The sequence below is a fragment of the Parasteatoda tepidariorum genome, chromosome 9 (genome assembly GCF_982258835.1).
Source record: "Parasteatoda tepidariorum strain Cologne lab strain chromosome 9, Ptep-v5.0, whole genome shotgun sequence".
Classification (NCBI taxonomy): Eukaryota; Metazoa; Arthropoda; class Arachnida; order Araneae; family Theridiidae; genus Parasteatoda; species Parasteatoda tepidariorum.
Genome location: NC_141763.1, coordinates 86,153,309 through 86,173,577, shown reverse-complemented (window position 1 = coordinate 86,173,577; position 20,269 = coordinate 86,153,309). Strand labels below are relative to the sequence as shown.

At 31.2% G+C, this 20,269-nt stretch overlaps 1 protein-coding gene across 2 annotated transcripts in view; it reads right to left on the bottom strand.

Annotated features, from left to right (window-relative positions):
• Window positions 1-1,215: 1,215 nt before the first annotated feature.
• Window positions 1,216-20,269, bottom strand: part of LOC107449764 (nephrin) — a 236,626-nt gene continuing 217,572 nt past the window's right edge. Inside the window, exons 16-22 of one of the 2 annotated variants that reach the window (XM_043038973.3) lie at window positions 13,956-14,264; window positions 12,562-12,849; window positions 10,548-10,733; window positions 9,315-9,463; window positions 7,655-7,715; window positions 6,310-6,368; window positions 1,216-3,083 (exon numbers count right to left, since the gene is read on the bottom strand). In XM_043038973.3, coding sequence (XP_042894907.2) covers window positions 2,889-3,083; window positions 6,310-6,368; window positions 7,655-7,715; window positions 9,315-9,463; window positions 10,548-10,733; window positions 12,562-12,849; window positions 13,956-14,264 — 1,247 coding nt within the window. In that variant the 3' untranslated portion in view covers window positions 1,216-2,888. Of the gene's footprint in view, window positions 3,084-6,309; window positions 6,369-7,654; window positions 7,728-9,314; window positions 9,464-10,547; window positions 10,734-12,561; window positions 12,850-13,955; window positions 14,265-20,269 lie in introns of both variants that reach the window. The other variant, XM_087152286.1, reaches the window with a different exon arrangement.

Sequence of the window (20,269 nt, the reverse complement as noted above, 5' to 3'; positions counted from 1 at the left end):
GTTGTATTTTTGTAATTCATCAGCTGTTTGTAGACTGATTAAATAATGCCCAGCGAAGATTTAGAGCAGAGTCAGAAGAACACAGACATAGGCAAAAGTAATTCTATTTCGTTTTATTTTAAAACCGTCGTTAAACAGGTCAACTCGATTTTTCGACAGGATTTTTCGGGTTTACGACTATTAATGTTCAACTCCGTAATTTTGAACCTTATCCGGAAGGCATAGGAATTCCTGGATAATTTCTTGGAAGAAATTTGATTTCGTGGAGGACTTTTTGATGGAACTAACCCGCATTTGCGCTACACGGCGAAAAAACCACGAAAACCTCCCATGGTTAGCCTAACGGGATTCTAACCCATGATCCCTCTACAGCTGACGATATTTTACATCGGCACTGTGTGAAGTGTGATCCAGATGCGCAATTTTTATCAAACAGTCATCGCTGGGATTCGAACATGGTTCACCTCATTGGAAGTTGAACCCTGAGCCCTAACGACTCAAGTAATTTTATTAATCGAAACTGGAAGTTAATGAGCAAAGATATGACTTAAAAATGGTCACAATATTTCTCTATCTATGAAATATGCTGCACTTTTTTCCAGAGCTCAGTTTTTATTATTGAGTTATTAGCCGGCTCATTGGCCTATTTTCTCAATATTTTACTGTACAAATAAATGTCAGATAATTAAAATCATGTGATAATTTTCCGACACCCTTTAGTACCAAAAGCACTCTGTAATAATTTATACCGCTTAAGTATTACGTTTCAAGGATTAATGCACAACGTTTATTGTAAAAAGTTTTATTTTACATAATATGTTCATAACTAACAAAAATTTTGCTCTTTGGCTTTTTTATAATAAAGTTAATTTTATACAATAAGTACAAAATGACTCATTTTCTCAATATACATTCTCATATATATATCTATCTTTTCCTGCAAATAACTATATAGTCTTACAAAACTTTTGATGTACCTGACATCATAATAAAATAATAATAAAAAAATTAAGTCTAAAACAAGAACATAAGTAAAATGTAATATTTTAAACTATTCTAAGTATAAAACATGATGATAAAAAATTACAACACATGAATTTTTTTTTCAGTAAATTACAAAATGTTGGTTTGATTTTTAAGCTGAAATAAATACCTGAATTATTCTTTCATGGAAAATTCTTAGATAAATTCGTTTCTAAATTCACTCGAAATCTGTTTTTTTTTTCTATTTTCTTAAAACCTCTTCATAGTTTAACTTTTAAAACACATTAAAATTGCACCTTTACATGTTTTCGTCTTATGGGATGTTAAAACTGCACTCAAACTTAAATTCTATGAGCTACTTAATGATTAAGCTCATTAATTACTTTATGAAATGTTGTCCCTTATTATTATGGATAAATTACTCAAATTCACATTTCACATCGGAAATATGTTAAAATTAACTTTCTAATTACTCACAATCTACAAAATATTTGTTTAAAATAGATTATTTTATTCTAATTCAATATTTTATAACGAGATATTATAATTTTAATTTTAAACATTTTGTTTCGTTCCTTTCGTAAAAAGAAAATAAGAAATGAAGGGATTGTTTAATTTTTTTTTCTGATACAATCGTTCCATTTTTTTACCCACTGATATAATCGTTTAATATTTTACTCATTTTATATAATCGTTTTGTTTTCACCCTTCTAATGGGGTCATTTCTTACCCATTTGATAAAATCGTTTTATCTTTATTTTTCTGAGAGAATCGCTTTTATTAACTTATTTGGTATAATCGCTGGTATAATCGCTACATTTTTACTTTTCTGATACAATCGTTTTTTTTAATCCAATGAAGTAATCGTTTTAGTTTTTTCATTTGAAATACTTGTTTTGTTTTTACTTCCTGGTGGAATCGTTTCTTACCCATTTGAAATTATCGTTTTATTTTTACGTTTCTTCTAAATTATTTAATTTAACTCATTTGATAAAATCGTTACTATCTTGCTTCTCTGAAAGAATCGTTTTTTTTTTCATTCCAATGACCAAATCATTTCATTTTTTACCAATTTGATATAATCGTGTTGAGTTTACCTTTTTGATGGAATCCTTTTTATTCCCATTTGATGTAAGCTAATCTGATTTAAAGTTTATGATATAATCATTTAACTGTTTTTCTTCACCGTTTTTGTTATATTAATTTATTTCTCATTTATTTTAATAACATGTTTTTACTAAAATCATTTACTAAAAATACATATTTTTTAGAAAAATAAAACAAAAATTCTAACGAAATAAACCTATTAAAAACTATTGTGCAACTATGCAATCCCGTATATTTCGCATTCAAATTAAAATATATTTTTACGCTACAATGCTACAATTTTTTTATTTAGCAATATAAAATTTTAAAGATATATTTAAGTGTTTTAATCGAAGTATTTAAGTATCATGATTCTTAACTCCGGCAAGGTATTTCTTATGCAATATGTCTTATAGTCAACAATTTAACTTCTAAATTATCCAAACCATATGTACTAAAATCATTTAATACTTTCACAGATAATTCAAAATTAGTTAAATACTTTGACCTTTGCGTATCGTAACATTTACATATAATTAAAAAAAAATATAATTTTTAAATAATAGTTGGTAATATCGTATTTGATAGATCAACATGGCAAACGTAAATAAAAAACTGTAAATCAACGTAAGCTCACAGAACCACTCTCTTTACTCTAGATGAAGAAATTTAATTTTAAATGTACTCGTTATGAATGTAATGATTTAATATTTCAGCTAAAATCGTCGGGCTTAAATCTTCCCATCGTTCTACGTCATCTTCGCAAGTGGTACTTAAGTTTGAAACACAGACAAAAGTTTAGATTACAGTCACAGTTATCACACAAGGTGGCTCCCCACCGTTCCTAGTATGCAGCTACCAGGCGGACTGTCCGTTTGCCTTGTACTGCATACTGAAGGCTCGTCTGGTAGTAGTACTCTTCGAGAGTATCTTGAATCGTCTGAAAGAGTGGTAATGACGTCACTTGATGAAAGTGTAGTACTTAGAGGAACTGATTGTAAGCTCACGTGATCCTATTGATAAAAGAACAAAGATCAGTATATCAGTATACAGTATTTGAAAAATAAATTAAAAAACACGGAAAGGTATAAAAAGGCACATTTTGCTGCATTTTCATAAAAAAAATTAATAAAAGAAACAACATGTGCTTTTAATGTAAGTTTCGAATACAGTTAAAGCTTATCAACAGATGGCGCTGTGAAATTTCTAGCAACAACGTTTTCAATCTGAAGACCCAATGAACAGTCACACTTATGAAATATTTTTGTTCCAACTCACTAACATTGTTATTGTTTCCTACTACAATTTGCATTTTTATTTAAAATTTTTATAAGATTCTTGTCAAATCGAAAAGAAGAGTTAAAAAACGATTTTCTTTGTTTTTTTTCTCAGCGTTTACGCTTTATATAGCTGTATGTCGGAGGGAAAGGACACCATGTCCATTTGTTTCTAAAATTGATTTGATACCACATGTCCGTATTGCAGATTTTTCCCTTTATCTTGTGCTATAGGGCAACTGTGCTGTCATAATAAACGGCAAAGTTAGTCATAGAACAGTTTCCAAGATTAGTTCGCAAAGCAAAATTGTGAAAAAAATCTAAAATCTTCTCACCTCAAAAATTACATTTTAGTGACATGTTGTCCTTTACTTCAGACGTTAAGGCACTCTTTTTTATTTATTTTTAAAAGATTTGAAATATTAATCCGATTCTTCAGAGTCCTTCGATTTAACCAATCAAATTCTTCTTATTAAAAATTCATTGGCGACTATAATCTACCGGGTGTTTATTTTTGTATAATAGCGTATTGATATTGCACTCTCTTCTCGTTTAGCGTACAAGATAGACCGAAGTATTTTTCACACGTAACAATGATTTGATTCCGTTGCTAACATTCACCTCGCAAACGTTATTAAATGAAAATTAATTTTTTTAAATCTAAGTAAAATTTATTATTGTTTTTTTTTTTAGATTTTCATAAAAATTACTTAATAATTTCCATTGCGATATTTAAATTATGATGTGTTTTATTACGATTTCCGTTAGGTTCTAGATTAGGAACTGGATTAGGATTAATTTCCAAAGTTTTTGGGTTAGCTATTATGAAGTACAATAAATTTTTTTTATTTAGTCTCTTGTGTAACACAATTTTGTGTCTTTCATTTGCTTGCATTCGAGAGTACATTCCTGGAGGGATGGAATGTAACCAGACAGAATATATTTTCAGTGAAAATAAAATTTGTCCCATTAAGTATGATTAAATGTTTTTGTCAGGAGATTAAGTCCTTCATGGTTTGGATAATACTCATTCTTCATACATTCATATCTTTTTCATGGACATTCCATGCCCGGCAGAAATGTAAATATTTGTGATGTTTTTTAAACATAAACAGAAGATTTGAACAATGGTGTAAATAATTAAAACAATTTCTGGTAGCGAAACCAGAAAATTAAGTTGCTTTGATTTAAATGAATAACACGTGAATCACATGTTATTCCTGAAATAAGTAGGGGGAAAATAATAAATGAATTATAAAGCTAACTAAAAAATTGGGCTGAATGTAAATGTCATAAAATATTTATTGAGAACTGTATTATGATCATAAATAATTCTTGAATGTTTAATTTACTTTCCAAATAGCGGAAACTGTAAGTTTTGGTTGTGAACTTACACATAAACAAACTAATATATTCTGTTAGATAATTGTTATAAATCGATTTGCTTAAATAAAATTTTGCTGCCTTAGACTAAAAATCATATCTATATTTTTACTTAAAGATCAATCTATTTTATTTAGGGATTGCATTTAAAAATAAAACAGTTAACTTTATTATTTTATTAAAATTAAAAGTAACTCCTTGATTCTTTGTTCTTTTTTAAGATTAAATATATTTTACTAGATACGAAATGGTAATTTATGTTAATTCAGATTTTGCACAAATTTGTGCCTCATTGTTTTTTTTAATATAAATTTAAATGACTAAGCAGTTTAGTTAATAGAATTTATCTTCATCAATATTTATTTATAAAAGATAATAAATAAGCTAATATAAAACTAATATAAAATTACTTAATATTAGTACATAATTAGTAATACGTTAAGTATTAAATTAGATTTATTTTGTTTGTTAGAGAATTAGTTTAAACAATGTTAAATAGTGAGTTATGCACTAAGTATTTATTTAGGAAACTTTTGTATTTTTATAGATATAAATTCTTAGTTGAGAAGTAATTATTCATATTTATTTTTGATTCCCTTAAAAAGGGCTGAAAAACTTTTTATTATAATTGGTGCTATGTTATCACATTCATACAAATTATTGGTGACTTTTTTGAGCAATAGCATATATATTGACATAGATTTTAAACTTCTATTTATAAGTGCTTTTGCAAGTTCTGTCTTTAAAACTTTAAAAGATGAACGTTTTATACGTTCATATTTTTTTCTAGTTTAATATTCCAATGAAAAAATTTTAAAGACTAAATCTTAATTTTTTTTTAAATATCCCCAAAAATTTTTGATTTAATTTAGTAGAAGTTATAAAATTACTTTTAAGCATAAAAAACATTTATTATAATATTATTAACCTCATTTTACTTCGAAATGCTTTGTTTTTAAATAAGGGAAAAACATTCAATTTTAACTAATTGATATACACCGAAGAGCCATTACATTATAACCACCCTGCTAAAAACATGTAGGACCACCTTTAGCCCTCAAAACCGCTAGCACTCGCCGTGGCATTGATTCCACTAGGTGCTGATAGGTAGTCTGAGGTATCTGGTAATAAGCGCTCACCAACTGATCCTGCAATTTCCTCACATTGCGAGGGGGTAGCGTAGCAGCACGAGTTTGGTTTTCAAAGTAGAACCACAAATGTTCTATTGGATTAAGGCCAGGTGAATTTGGGGGCCAAGACATGACTTGAAAGTCACTGGAATGTTCCTCGACGATTCGACCCTTATGACATGGTGCGTCATCCAGTTGGTAAACACCATCCACCGCAGGAAAAACTGTTGCCATGAATGGGTGAACTATGTTCAAGTACAGACGTCAGGGATTGTCTATGAGGATTATGGGTCATAATGTGCAACATGAAAACATTGTTCCTGGCCGAGAAACCATGAAAAACAGGGCGAGCCCATTGTTATAGATGGAGGGGAGGGGGTTATAATGTAATGGCTCTTCGGTGTATAATGTAATACGATTTTCACAAAAAAAGAATGAAAAATACGTACCATTCCTCTATTTTTAAGGATATCTGGACAGTTATCTTTTTTTCTTGATTGTGTTAAGTCTGGAAAATAAAACCATGAGACTATCTTGTAAGACATTTAAAACAAAATAGAACACTATCTAAACAAGCAATACGGGTTTTATATTTGCATCGTCTGCATTAAACTGTTAATCAACAAACTGAATTCATAACTTTGTATTTGAAAATCAAAGTATTAATTATATTAAAATTTATTACGAAAAATTAGTTGAAGTTAGTCTGTTTTATTTCTTATCGTCTACGCAGCTTGACTTTAAACAATATAATAGAGTTTAGAATTATATTCTTTAAAGTAAGGATGTTCCTTGCAACTTCAAACAATATAATTTTGTTACAAGTTTGAAAATATTTTTATAGTTTTGTAAATATGTGTTATATATGATGTAAAGTTTGTCATGCAGACCGGCCTGTTTAGTGGGCAGGGAAATGTCTTTGCATCAGAAAGATCCTGGGTTCAAATCCCGGGAAAGGCATGGATGTTTCTTTCTCTCTGTGTGTGTTCTATGTCCTTTCTCCTTTGTGTGTGAATGTGACGGGCTGTGGTTGTTGTGCATGGCGAGGCAGAAAGTCGAATTCCTGGCCATAGATGGCGCCACTGAAAAACAGGAACAATCGCATCCCCCCTGCCTGAACAGGCATACGACAAAAAAAAAGTTTGTTATGAGGCTAAATGTCTCATACGAATCCTAAATAAACTGTTCAATAAAAAAATGTGCAAGCAATTCGGGGAATATATTTTAGGGGGTAACAAATCCGAATCCCTCAATAAAAATGCATGTTTATTCGGGGAAAGAACGTTTTTGTGTCTGATTTCGTATTTTAAAATATCGTCTGAACTTGTTAATTAGCATATTTGAGGTCAACTCCTTTAGCCATTAAGAGAGTCATAGAACGTGAAGATCCGTTTTTAAAATCACAAGTTATTCATGGTTTTCCGTTTTTTTTTCGCACTGTGCACAAAAAATGAACTTTCTAAAACAATCTCTTCGGTGGGAATAGAATAGATTTATAGTATTTGTATTTATAGTATTTATATATAGTATTAGATAGTTTTTTGCAGCCCATTGCTGACAATTTCGATAATCATTCGCCCCTCTGTATCACTTCAAAACGCTGACTTTAAAACCAATTAAATTTATTTATCAGTAAAAGTCTATTCTTCTCATTATTTTTTTAATATTTTGTTCTTTTATTTATTTTTAATAAAGTTATATTAAAATTTGTTCGATCAAGTTTTTGCCACAGCATCTATTTAAATTTAAAAAAAAAATATTATTCAATTTAACAATTTAAATTTGCATACTCACCAAATGGACTTGGAGACTGATAACCTGGAATGCATTTATCACTAACTTGTCTTTTAGCTTCCTGGAAATAAAACTATATTTTCACGAAAGTGAACTTAATATTTAAGGATTTATTCACATGAACGAAAATGTGACATCAAAAAATATATAGATTTGCTTGACGAATGTTATCGACGACGTCAGTATTCAAACAAGGTGATACAGCTCTCACCATCAGGGCTCAAAACCTGGTGAACTTAACACAGCTCTCCCGGTTTTTCGCAAAAAATGGCGGTAAACAATAAAATGGTTCATAGAATTATGTCGCAGATAAAATTCTGGCGGGAGAGTACTGTAGCGTAACCACCAATACAATTATTAAACACCAATTCATTAGTATATACGACAAGTTAACTCGATCCTAACTTGGGGTACTTTTAGATAGATGAAGGTTGACCTCGTCGATAACATTCGCCTCACAGATTCTCGTGTTTTTTTTTTAATATGTTAAATCGTATGGCACATAAGAGTATTTGCATAAAGAGAACAATTTTAAAACAGGAGAACATTTTTATGGAACTATTCTATTTCAAAACAACTGTAATTTACAAATTTAACCCAGAGCTAGCTTTTTTATGAAGTTATCAAAGCTTAACATACTGTAATCTAGATACTAAAAAAACTAGACACTAAACTTAATGCTGCTAAAAAACCTATTTGAATGCATTTAACAATTTATTCCGAGTCTACAATAAAGTTGAGAGTAACTTATTTCGACTTACATTAATTGTAATGATAACGATTTGATTAAGGTTTAAAACCAGCAATTTCGACAAAATTTTGATTCTGTTTTTATAAGTATCTATACCTATACTTCAGTTCATTAGCTCACCTAAACTCTTAAACTCCTTATTTTAATCTCCGACGCATAAAAATAAAGTTACAGTTGCTTTTTTTGTATGCTGAAGGGCAAAATCACATAAAATACTTTTTTTTAGCTTTGAATATTTTAACCCTTATTTATTTGAATAACTTATATTTTTAAGACAAATAAAATTCCTTTTTTGAAACCAATTTTCAAGTTATTAATTTTTTTCTTGTCAGAAATTATTTGCAATTTAACTGAATTTTCTAAAGAACTTTAATTTTGAGGATATTTTTTTATGCTTATACACATTACAAAAAAAGTTTATTACAGAATTGTTAAAAATTTTGTAGGAAGATGTTCTATAATGTTAGCAGCGATGTTTTGTACTAAAGACTAAGGTCGAAATTTAAATTTATTATTTTTATCAAGCTTTAAGTAAGAATATTTAAGAAATTTCTTCAAAAATTCAGCAATGTATACAATTATATTTTATTTTTTTAAATGCTTTAAAGTTTTTAAGCACAGATAAACACATTATTAATCTAGAAAAAATTTATTTAGAAACTTATACGTTAGATGTAGTTTTTAATCTCAAATTCACGCTTATTTTTAAAAATATTTTCTAAATATTTAAACTTTACTTTATAACTTATAAATTTAGAACCCCCTGCTTACCAAATAATGAATTTAAGTTTGAAATTAGTTTTTTTCGATAAAGTGTCGAAACCATTCCGATATATTATACATTTGTAAATAAAATACTGTTAATAAGTTTTATTTTTAAATTTGAATAAATCAAAAAACTGCACTTACATAAAGCTCTTTCATAAGTATCTCTTCTTGATAGCTGTCTTTGTCTTCGACTTGACAAATAGCTTCCCCATTTATTGTTTGTTGGTATTTACTTGGAGTATACATCACAGAATCTGGTGTTGTAGCTTGCGTGAGAGCTTTCGGACTTCCTATTCAGAATATCAGTATGAAATTAATAAAATGAGGTATGGGCATGTATATCATTCATAATGTTTAAATTGAGAGTCTTCAGAAAAAAAAATGATTGACATGACGTATTTAGTATCTCGTATTGTTAATTTGATTATAACCAATCGTAAATATTAATGCAAATATGTATTATATGATGCTTTAAACGTGATTTTATCGCAGTTCCCTTTAACATTTTATAAAAAAAAATGCATATACAAGTTTATATGCAGTTTTAATTAGTAATTTAGTACAAAAGAGTGATTTTTGTTCTGTAGAAAAAGTAGTTTAAAACGTGTTATCCTTCTAAGAAATCCGATAAATTGTTCCTGCTTAAACAAGAAACGTTGTAGAAAATTACTCCTCAAATTACGAGATTAAGTACCGGCACTTTGGGTGCATCATCCGTAAAATGCAGTTTTACCGTAAAATATTATACCGTAAATTTTTCAGTGATATTTATTTGTTATTCAGTAATTTTACGATAACCATTATTATATTGCGATTTGCTCCCTAAAATTTTTTGGTGAAAATAAATTTTACGGTACACAGTACCGGCACCTTGAATGCTGGTACTTTTATAGAAATTTAATTCGCAATTTTTTACAGTGTCCTTTGATAGAACAAAACTTGGTCAATAATTAATACATTTATTAATTAAATTTTTAAAATGCCAAAATCCATGATTTCTATTATTAATTTGAAAGTGTTTATCATTTAGAAGAATATTTTATCACCTCACAGATATTTCTAATAATCATTATTTTGTTCCAGTTATATATATTTTTTTTAAAAAAAACCACTATTATTTTCAATCGTTGTTGTATCATCTGTCAAACTCCCCATGAGTTTTCAATTGGATGTAAATTCAACTTAATTTCTGTGCCTAATAACGTAGTTGTTTCCTGAACGATGCCAAAAAAATTAAATCGTCATTCCATCGCCAAATAAATCAATCATTTCATCGGCAGTACAATTGCTTCTTCAATGGTGGAAAATAAGCGTTTATAAAATGTAACATAAATTGTTATTCTTCTGAGATCAAGCACATGAAATTATACTTACCTCTTGAACGGTTATTTCTGCTTTTTCTTCTTTTAATAAAGCAGCTGACAAGGATAATGTTTAAAATCAGAAGCAGTGTTCCAACTACTGATACTATTACAAGCAATAATTTCGGTAGTTCTGAGTTTTTGTCATTCAGAGCATCAAGGCTGGCACCAGTGGGTGACAAGTTTCCAGGTTTCCATTCTGAAAATTTTAAAAAAAATCTACATTAAAAAATTATAATTTACTGATTCATTTATTTTTATTAAGAGTAAATTGATCTTATTTTATTGTAATTCATAGAACGCGCACAAAGAGCTCCAAAATACTTTGACAAAATTGTTAACTCGGTATTTTTATAGAAGTGTGCTAAGAAGAACAGTAGACTTTTTTTTTAAATTTTGCTGAGCAAATTGCCATTCAGTATAGGAGTTAAAAATTTGTAGAAGTATAGAGCACACAATAAGGATTGAGAATTGCATAGAATCTCGTGGCTGAAAATTTCATTGTAGAAACGCTATCTAGTCAATACGTATTTCTTTTTTATACGTCTTTGAAATATAACTCTTATTCACCTAAATCATCTTAATTTTTTACTTTCTAATAATTATTTTCGAAACTGTTATTTAAACAGGCTCAGATTTAAAAAATTTAATCAACATTTTAATGATTTGGTGAGTAACTTGACCAAATTGCAAAGGGGTTTTATTAACAAAAATATGTATAGTTTCGGCAAATTAGTTAAGATCACATATCATAATGATTAGCGAATATTTATTGTCACAATTGACCCTACGATACAAAACTGATCCTACGTTGCACTGCTGTCATATCAACTATGGTGGCAATGTAGAAATAGAAAATTGTACTATGAGTGTATAAATAAAGTTTTGTATAAATGTCTTTTTGTGTCAGTTAAACTATGCCAACTGATTCTATTCTAGTTGGCATCGTATATTACACGCTAACATAAGTACATATTTCAAGAATACAATATTATTAAGCATTATTCTTATGGGTTATTTTTCTTCGAACAACCTAGAGGAAAACGATGGGAGTAAGCAAATAAATTAAATCATTCCCACAACAGCCTAAACTTCACAATTTCAGGATCAAGGATGAGATACATTTATTTCCCATAAAATCAGCTACCCATAAACCTAAAGCTTGGCGAGCTTCAAGCCATTAATGATCAAACCCAGATCTTTCGAAATGACAGACCAGCGCCTTTGATCACAAAGCCATTGTGGTGCAATCAGAGAGGAATAAGGATTCATCTACATACTTATTAACCTTACGTGGTACCAAAATCGGGAATATTTTTCTATATAATTTGCCAACACTGTATTAATCTATAATAATTTTTTTCAGGTTATCTTAAGTAATAATTTGAGCAGTATTAAATAATTAGTTATACATACATTAATATTTACATAGACTCCGTTTGTTGAGTTGTCTAAAGTGATAGCGTATGACTAACTATTTAATACTATTTAAGCTAAGTATTTATTGAGAATAATTTTGTGTTTTTATAGAAATAAAAACTCAGTTGTGAAGCATTTATTTAGATTTATTTTTGATTCTTTCTGAAATTTTAGTAATGAACAGTGCTATGGTGACGTATTATGTGTTAGCAATTATTGTTGACGGAATTTACCTCTTTCGAGCAATAAAAAATATTTTATACAAAATTCAAGCTATGACTCGTTAGGAAGTAGTACAGCATGCAATGAAACATTGATGTAAGTTTCCCATCTTATCTCACAACGGAGATGGAAATTACTTTAATTTCTACTGTCTACCTTGCTGAAATGCTTTTAACTCATACTTAAAGTAGTTTGTGTGATTTATTGGATATTCCACAAATTTTAAATTGATACTAAAATTCAGGATATACTTTGGTAATATCACGGACATCTCTTAAAAATTGTTAAAATTGAAATCAGTGTATTTTCGCGAGGTTTAAGCCCCGAGAATATCTAATCATAACGAATTGTTTTATAGGTACAGAAAGAAATAAGTAGTCACGTACTTTGAGTGAAAGCACGGGCATTTTCTTGACTGTACATGCTTTCTCCCAACATATTTCTAGCGGACAAACTAAATGTGTATTCTTTTTCGGGTTCCAGGCCATTCAATGTGAAGACAGTGGTATTGGCAGGAAATACATCGGTGTACTTGGCATTGGTGGAATCTGTTTCTTGATAGCGAATTCGGAATTGCTGGGGAAGACCACTGCTGTAACCAGGAGTCCAGCTGAGTACAACGCTGTCTGACGAGGTATTTACTATTCGAATATTGTAAGGTGGATCGGGTGGTCCTAAAAATGATTGAAAGAAAAATGTCATTTTAAAACTATTTTTATATTGTATAGTAGATGTGGTGGTTGTGAAAAATGAAATAATTGAAAAATATATCATTTTACAAAGTTTATTGTAAATAGATAATTTATTCTACTAAATATATTCCATTAAATAAATGAGTTTCTTACTATTTGAATTTATTTATTGAATTTATTCCACTTTAGGTAAACTTAAGAAATTAAAACAAAATTTCAATATAATAAAAATTTAAATTTTAAATTCACTTAATCATTTCTGTTCTATGATAAAATTCTGAATTTGGACTTTTCATATTCGTGCGTTCTAGAAAATAAACATGACTTAAAAGGAGCATTTGAGATTTTTTAGGCTTATTACACTCAACGAATAAGCCTCGAAGAACGAAGAAATGAACAAAGAATTGAAGAATTTGCTTCAGCTTATTCTTCAAATACTGATCAAAGAGAGAGTCTCTCTTCTAACTCTTCCCACTCCCTCGAATAGGGGAACGATACTTCCCGTGTCCATCACACATTGTCCCTCAGTTCAGGTGCGTTCCAAATGCGTGGCAGTGGAATCGGAATCCTGACAGACTAATTAGTAGGTAAGTAGGTACTTCATTTAAGTCGCACTAGAGCTGCACAATGGGCTATTGGCGATGGGAAATATCCCTGAGGATGGTCCGAAGGCATGCCCTCACAATTCTGATCCTCTGCAGAAGGGATGGTTCCCCTGCTTTGGTAGCCCAACGACCTGCACGTGAAGTCGTTAACTTTACGGTAGATCAGTTTAATGAGGACCAATACCGAGCACCCTCGATCCCTACGCAGGTTGATCAAAGTGGCTACCCACCAGCTTACTGACCCCAACCAGTGATGCTTGACTTCGGTTTTCTACTGGGAACCGTGTGCTTACGATCAGTCCATCAGTTCATCTAGCCGTGTCTATACGATCAGGGACTGATCGTAAAGACACAGCTATACACAGACAGAAAAAACTAGAGATTTATTTTCAATTCACGTGGCACGCGCGTTGCGAAATTATGACACTATGTGCCAAGAGTTGGATTATTCATTTAAATTATCTTAAGATTTAAACAGCTTACCTCTTCTTCGAAGTTTAACTTTGACATGATCATGCCCAAGTTCATTTCGAGCGACGCATGTGTAGTAACCGAAGTCGTTAGCTTGAAGGTGCTTGACAAAGAGGACGCTTTCCCATGTCATGTCGTCTAGTTGGGCAGCTTGAGAAGCGTATTTACTGCTGCTGAAGTTATCGCCAATAACACCGCCATTATATGACCAGACGAAGCTGATGGCTGGCGCCCCCTCCGCCAAGCAGACTAATCTGGCAGCCTCTCCTTCCTCTCCTGCCACATCTACAAAACTGTGTGGAAGTCGCACTTCCGGTTTGACTGCAATTGAAAATGAATAATTAAAGGCACGACTTTTGAAATTTATAGACATAACTATTCAGATAAATATTTCAAGCCAATTATCATTCAAAGAACTTTTAGAGCACACGGTCAAGATAAGATTGAAGGCTTGGTCAGAGGACCGGAAACTTGCATCAATCTAGTAATTCTTCGATCTCAATTGAAGTAAGTTTGTGCATGCGATGAAAATATCTTTCATTTTCTAAGAATGAGTTCTTGTCAGTTAGTGAATTGTAGGTTTAGAAATAAAAAATATAATTGGGGAAATATATCTTAGAAAATTTGTTACAGCTATTTAATGCCTGAGGAATAAGACAGTTTTATTCAATGTGGAATCGTTTAAAGATATGAAAATTGAGGGAAAAGTTCAGTGAGCAAATAAAAAAAATAGCACCCAAGTCCTAAGCTTGGGTTTTCATGAGCACCGATCCTTAAAAATATGTAGAAATTATTGAGTTATGCAAGTAATAACTGAACATAACATCTCAAAGTTAAACTAATGGTTTATTGAGTATACTACAAAAAGAAAACAAAATGGAACGATGATCGTAATATATATAAAAATAATAAATAGCACGGGCTTCATAGGTGACAGTTAAATTAGTAGTGCTGATGTGCTCCCAGATTTCCTAAATATGTAAATACCAATGTTTTTTCTTTCTTATTAACACATCTACATCAATACTTTCCCTTGTTAAAAAGAAAAAAAAACTAAACTACTAATTTCTAAGTAACACTTAAATGTTAAGAGTTCATAAGAGTCCCATCTTTTCACATAGCTTTAAAAGTCTTGGCTTAGGCAAGGGCTTCGTCAATATATCTGCAGTTTGCACCTCCGTTGAGATCTGCTGCACACTAATTTCTTCTTCTAGAACCTTTTCACGAATGAAGAAATGTTTTATACTGATGTGCTTCGTTCTACGATGAAACTCGGGATTTTGAGCCAATCTGACAGCTGCACTATTATCAACAAAAATTGTTGGCGCTTCTTTCAAGGAGGAAATTCCATCGAAGAATCTTTTAAGCCAAATTAATTCTTTTGCGGCTTCATTTGCAGCAACTATCTCAGCCTCTGTGGTTGATATTGCAACCATAGTTTGACGCTGACTTAACCAAGATATAGCGCCACCTGCATGCAAAACTAAAACTCCACTCGTCGATCTTCCTGTCTTCATGCAGCCTCCAAAATCAGCATCACTAAAACATTCTAGAATTCCGGGTTTGTAGCCTGATTTATAAATAATACATTTTTGCTTGGAACTCGCAATGTATCGAAATACACGTTTTACTTTGATAAAATCTTCTTTGGCAGGATTTTCTAATTTACGTGACAAAACGCTAATAGCGTATGCCAAGTCAGGTCTAGTGCCCATCATAAGATACATTAATGCACCGACAGCTTCACGATAAGGAAATACTGTTTTATCCTCTTCTTCACTTGAGCATGATTTTTCCTCTTTCAAAATAGGTGTATGAACTGGTCTACAATTACTCATACCAAACCGCTGTAGTATCTTTGTGGCGTAAGCTTCTTGTCCAAGTTTAATGCTTCCATCATCAAGTCTATAAATTTCTACTCCTAAAAAATATGATGCTGGCTTGCTTGTAATTTTGAACTGAGCTTTCAACTGATTTATGAAGTCTCTTGACTCTTCTTCGTGAGTAGCAGCAACTAGTCCATCATCTACATAGAGAGCTACGAGTAGCTTTTTATCTTCTTTCTCCCGAATAAACAAACACTGATCCGCTTCATTAACTTTAAAGCCAAGGTTTAACAGGAATCTACCAAAACATTTATGCCAACAACGAGGAGCTTGTTTAAGGCCATACAAACTTTTCTTGAGTTTGCATACATCGTTGGTGCCATTAGTGTAACCTTCAGGTTGATACATGTAAATGGTTTCCTCTAAATCACCATATAAAAAGGCAGTTGATACATCAAATTGTGTAAGATGCATGTTCTCACAAGCTGCAATACTTATTATTGAACGTACAGTTCCTAACTTAGTAACTGGACTAAAAGTTTGATTGTAATCAATACCCTTTCTTTGATTAAATCCTTTAATCACAAGTCTTGCTTTATACTTATCTATAGTACCGTCAGGATTTTTCTTGATACGAAACACCCACTTACAAGGCAAAGCCTTCACTTTCTCTGGTAAAGGTGTTAATATCCATGTTTGGTTTTCTTTTAGTGATTTGATTTCCGCATCCATTGCTTTTATCCAACAATTGTGTTCTTTACAATTGATAGCTTCTTCGTATGACTCTGGCTCATTTGAATCTGATATGAAACTTTCAGCTGCCATTACATAGTCTTCAAAACTTTTAGGCTGTTTTAGTTCACTGCGATTTCTCAGTTTCATGGTAAATAAATTTTCTCTATCTTCACTTTCATTTTCTGAACTCATTTTCTCTTTTAAGTAATTTTGATCAAGCTTTCCCTCATTTTCAGCTTCTGTAGGTAACTGACTCATTGTATCAATCAAAGGTATTACTGCAGAATCTACACAATTAGTTAGAGGTTTCTCATCAAATATTACATCTCGAGAACAGATAACATTATTGTTTTCCTTTATCCAGATACGATATCTTTCATCACCATCATATCCCAATAGATAACCTTTTATTGCTTTCTTATCCATTTTTCTACGCTTCTGTCTTGGTATATGGACATAGCATGATGATCCTACTATTCGCATATGTTTTATTCTGGGTCTTTGCCCCATCCATAATTCATAAGGACTTATGTTTGGTAATGAACTTTTTCCTGTTCTGTTTAATATGTACACAGACGTATTTATCAGTTCTGCCCATAATGATGAAGGAAAATTTATTTCTGAATTGGAATTCCTCAAAGTTCTTGCCATTTCTACTAAAGTCCTATTCTCTCGCTCACTGCCGCCATTCTGCTGAGGCGTATAAGGAGCTGTTAGTCTTTGAATAATTCCACCTTTATGCAAGATTCTTCTCACATTTTCATTATCGAATTCTCCCCCATTATCACTCAAGATCTCCTTGATATTGTGCCCTAGATTTTTGGCATGTGCTAACATATTTTCAAGAGCTTGGGTAACTTCTGATTTCTTATAAAGATAAAATACATAGCGAAATTTAGTAAAATGATCTTTAAAAACTACAAAATAACGATACTTTTTAAATGATTGATCAAAAGGTCCACAGACATCTGTTAAGATAAGCTCTCCTGGGCTTTTGGTCTTCTGTCTATTACCAAATTTTAATCGATGAGCTTTACCGTATATACATGCTTCACAGAGTTGATTGTTAAATTCAACTTTAAGTTCCATTTGCTTTTCAAGAACATTCTTTACATGGCGTTTGTCTTGGTGTCCCCAGCGCTCATGATATAATTGCAGAATAGAATCACTTGTGGTAGCTAAGTTCACTTCCACTGGATTGTTTGGAATAAGAACTTGCATATGTGCTTTATATAAACCACCTCTTACATTTCTTGTACCATAGAGTACAGTTTTGTTACCAATTTTTAACCAACATTCTTCCGTTGTTGATACGAATTTACTGTTTTCGTTTCTATCCTGTGCTGCTAGTACTGAAAATAAATTTTTCTTAATATCTGGGACTAGCCAAACTTCATTAAGTTCTTTAAATTGTCTCTCACCATTAACTTTTGTCATAATCTTTAAAGTGCCTCTTCCTATAGCTGGTAGTACCTTACCACTTGCAGCAGTAATCCCATGCGGGGATTCAAAAACTTCAAAACTGGCGAAAAATTTACTATTATTGGTGACATGTTTTGAAGCACCATTATCTATAAACCAATCGTAGTTGCTTTCTTCAAATGAAAAAACTTCTTCGTGAAGAGCTAATAATGAATTATTTGCTATAACATTATCTCTATCTTGAAATTTCTCATTTTGCTTTGGCTTAGCTGGCCTACCATCGGCAATCCACTTTCGACAATTTTTCACCCAGTCACCATTTTGATGACAGTAGTTGCACTTTCCAATTTGTCTTCTACTTTTAAAAATCGGCTTGGCTCTAGTTACTTTTGCTTCTAATGCTTCTTGATTTAATGATTCACTAAAACTTGAATCTTTCTTTATCTCTCTTTCATGAGTACACAACTGTGTTGTTAGTTCATCTAGAGTTCTTTTTTCATCATTCAAAAGTAGCCAACTTGATTTAAAGGTACGATAATTGAGAGGAAGAGTGTCCAAAATTTTGCAAATTAGCAACATTTCTGGTAGCCGGTTTTCACTTTTACTCTCAAGACCACTATTTAAATCATTCCATAAATTTTTGAGCTTTGATAAATGAGCTGACATATCATCATCCGACCAACTAAATTTAAAGAATTGAAGACAAATGCTATAGAGCTGGTTGTCAGAAGAATCTTCAAAAATTTTCTGAAGTTCCAGCCAAACTTCTCTTGCGCTATTAAATCTCATTACCTTTTGTAATGTGTCTTCTGTCATAGAGTTGGTTAACACCATCATAGCACAATTATTTGCCTTATTAAATTCTCTGAGATCATCCTTATATTTCTTTTTGATAGTTTCAGAAGCTGTTGGCTCAGGCAGTTCTGGCTTGTACACCTTTCCTTCAACAACTTCCAGAGCATCTGCATGATAATTCAAAGCAAATTTAATTCTGTATTTCCAAATTGCCCAATCACTTTTACCACTCAATGGTTTCACTTGGATTTTTCCTTGATCCATTACTTAAACTAACTGCAATTGCTGACTTTCGGAATATGAATTAACTTAGCACTAACACTTCATCTTAACTATCGCCAAACTCAATTATTTCATTATTTTAACTTCGCATAAATAGCTTGCTGGAGTCCATAACCTGTAGAAATTATTGAGTTATGCAAGTAATAACTGAACATAACATCTCAAAGTTAAACTAATGGTTTATTGAGTATACTACAAAAAGAAAACAAAATGGAACGATGATCGTAATATATATAAAAATAATAAATAGCACGGGCTTCATAGGTGACAGTTAAATTAGTAGTGCTGATGTGCTCCCAGATTTCCTAAATATGTAAATACCAATGTTTTTTCTTTCTTATTAACACATCTACATCAATAAAATATCGACTATTTTGTTGAGGTATGTGATACAAAAAAAGTGTTTTTATTTTTTTTTTAAATTTTCTCATAATAATCAATTTTTTCAACGTATTTCGATTTTTATAGAAATATAAGGGATAGCCAAAAGCTTGAAAGTATGGTGTCCCAATAGTTTAGTCAGAAGAATAATCAAAAGTTTGGGCTCCTTCATGTTAACTATTTCTGCATATCACCACATCTCGGAAAGTTTTCAAAGAAATAAAAAAAATTCACATAGTTAAAAATTTAATTTTTCCAAAGATTCGAAAACCCAAAAGTGAGAAAGTATTTTTCGTGTATTTGCATTCATAACTTAATTAAGAGTTTGTACTAAAAATTGAACATATTTTAATTCACCTTTTTAAACTACTAAAACCGGGTGTTACATTTCGAAACTCTGACTGTTAGATGAAACACTATTCAGGATAAATTTTTATTTGCATAATCCACGTTATGATTACAAAAACAAAATTATTTTTTTAGTGACTTAGTGACTGTGGTAAAAGGAAAACTCCGTGATACCTGACTTTAAAATCATCCATTGGTACTCACTATAATTTAATCGCAGTCATTGTCATAAAAGAATGTCATAAACGTATCTTTCATCTACTATGTTCATCTACTATCTTTTTAATGCATATGCCGTGTTCCATTCCGTATCCACTAAGTTGCAAATAAAAGGTTTTGAAATTACATCAATGTCATCCAGTTTTTTTTCCCTTCACATTTCATATGCATATTGATATTATACAGTGGTTACGAATTTGAAAAGAAGGTCATAAAGATTAACAAAAGCATCTCATGGCCAGAAATGTTATAGTAAATATAGCTACAGGAGCTTCCCTATTATCAACTGGCTGCTCGTTGAATTTTTACATTTTTTGC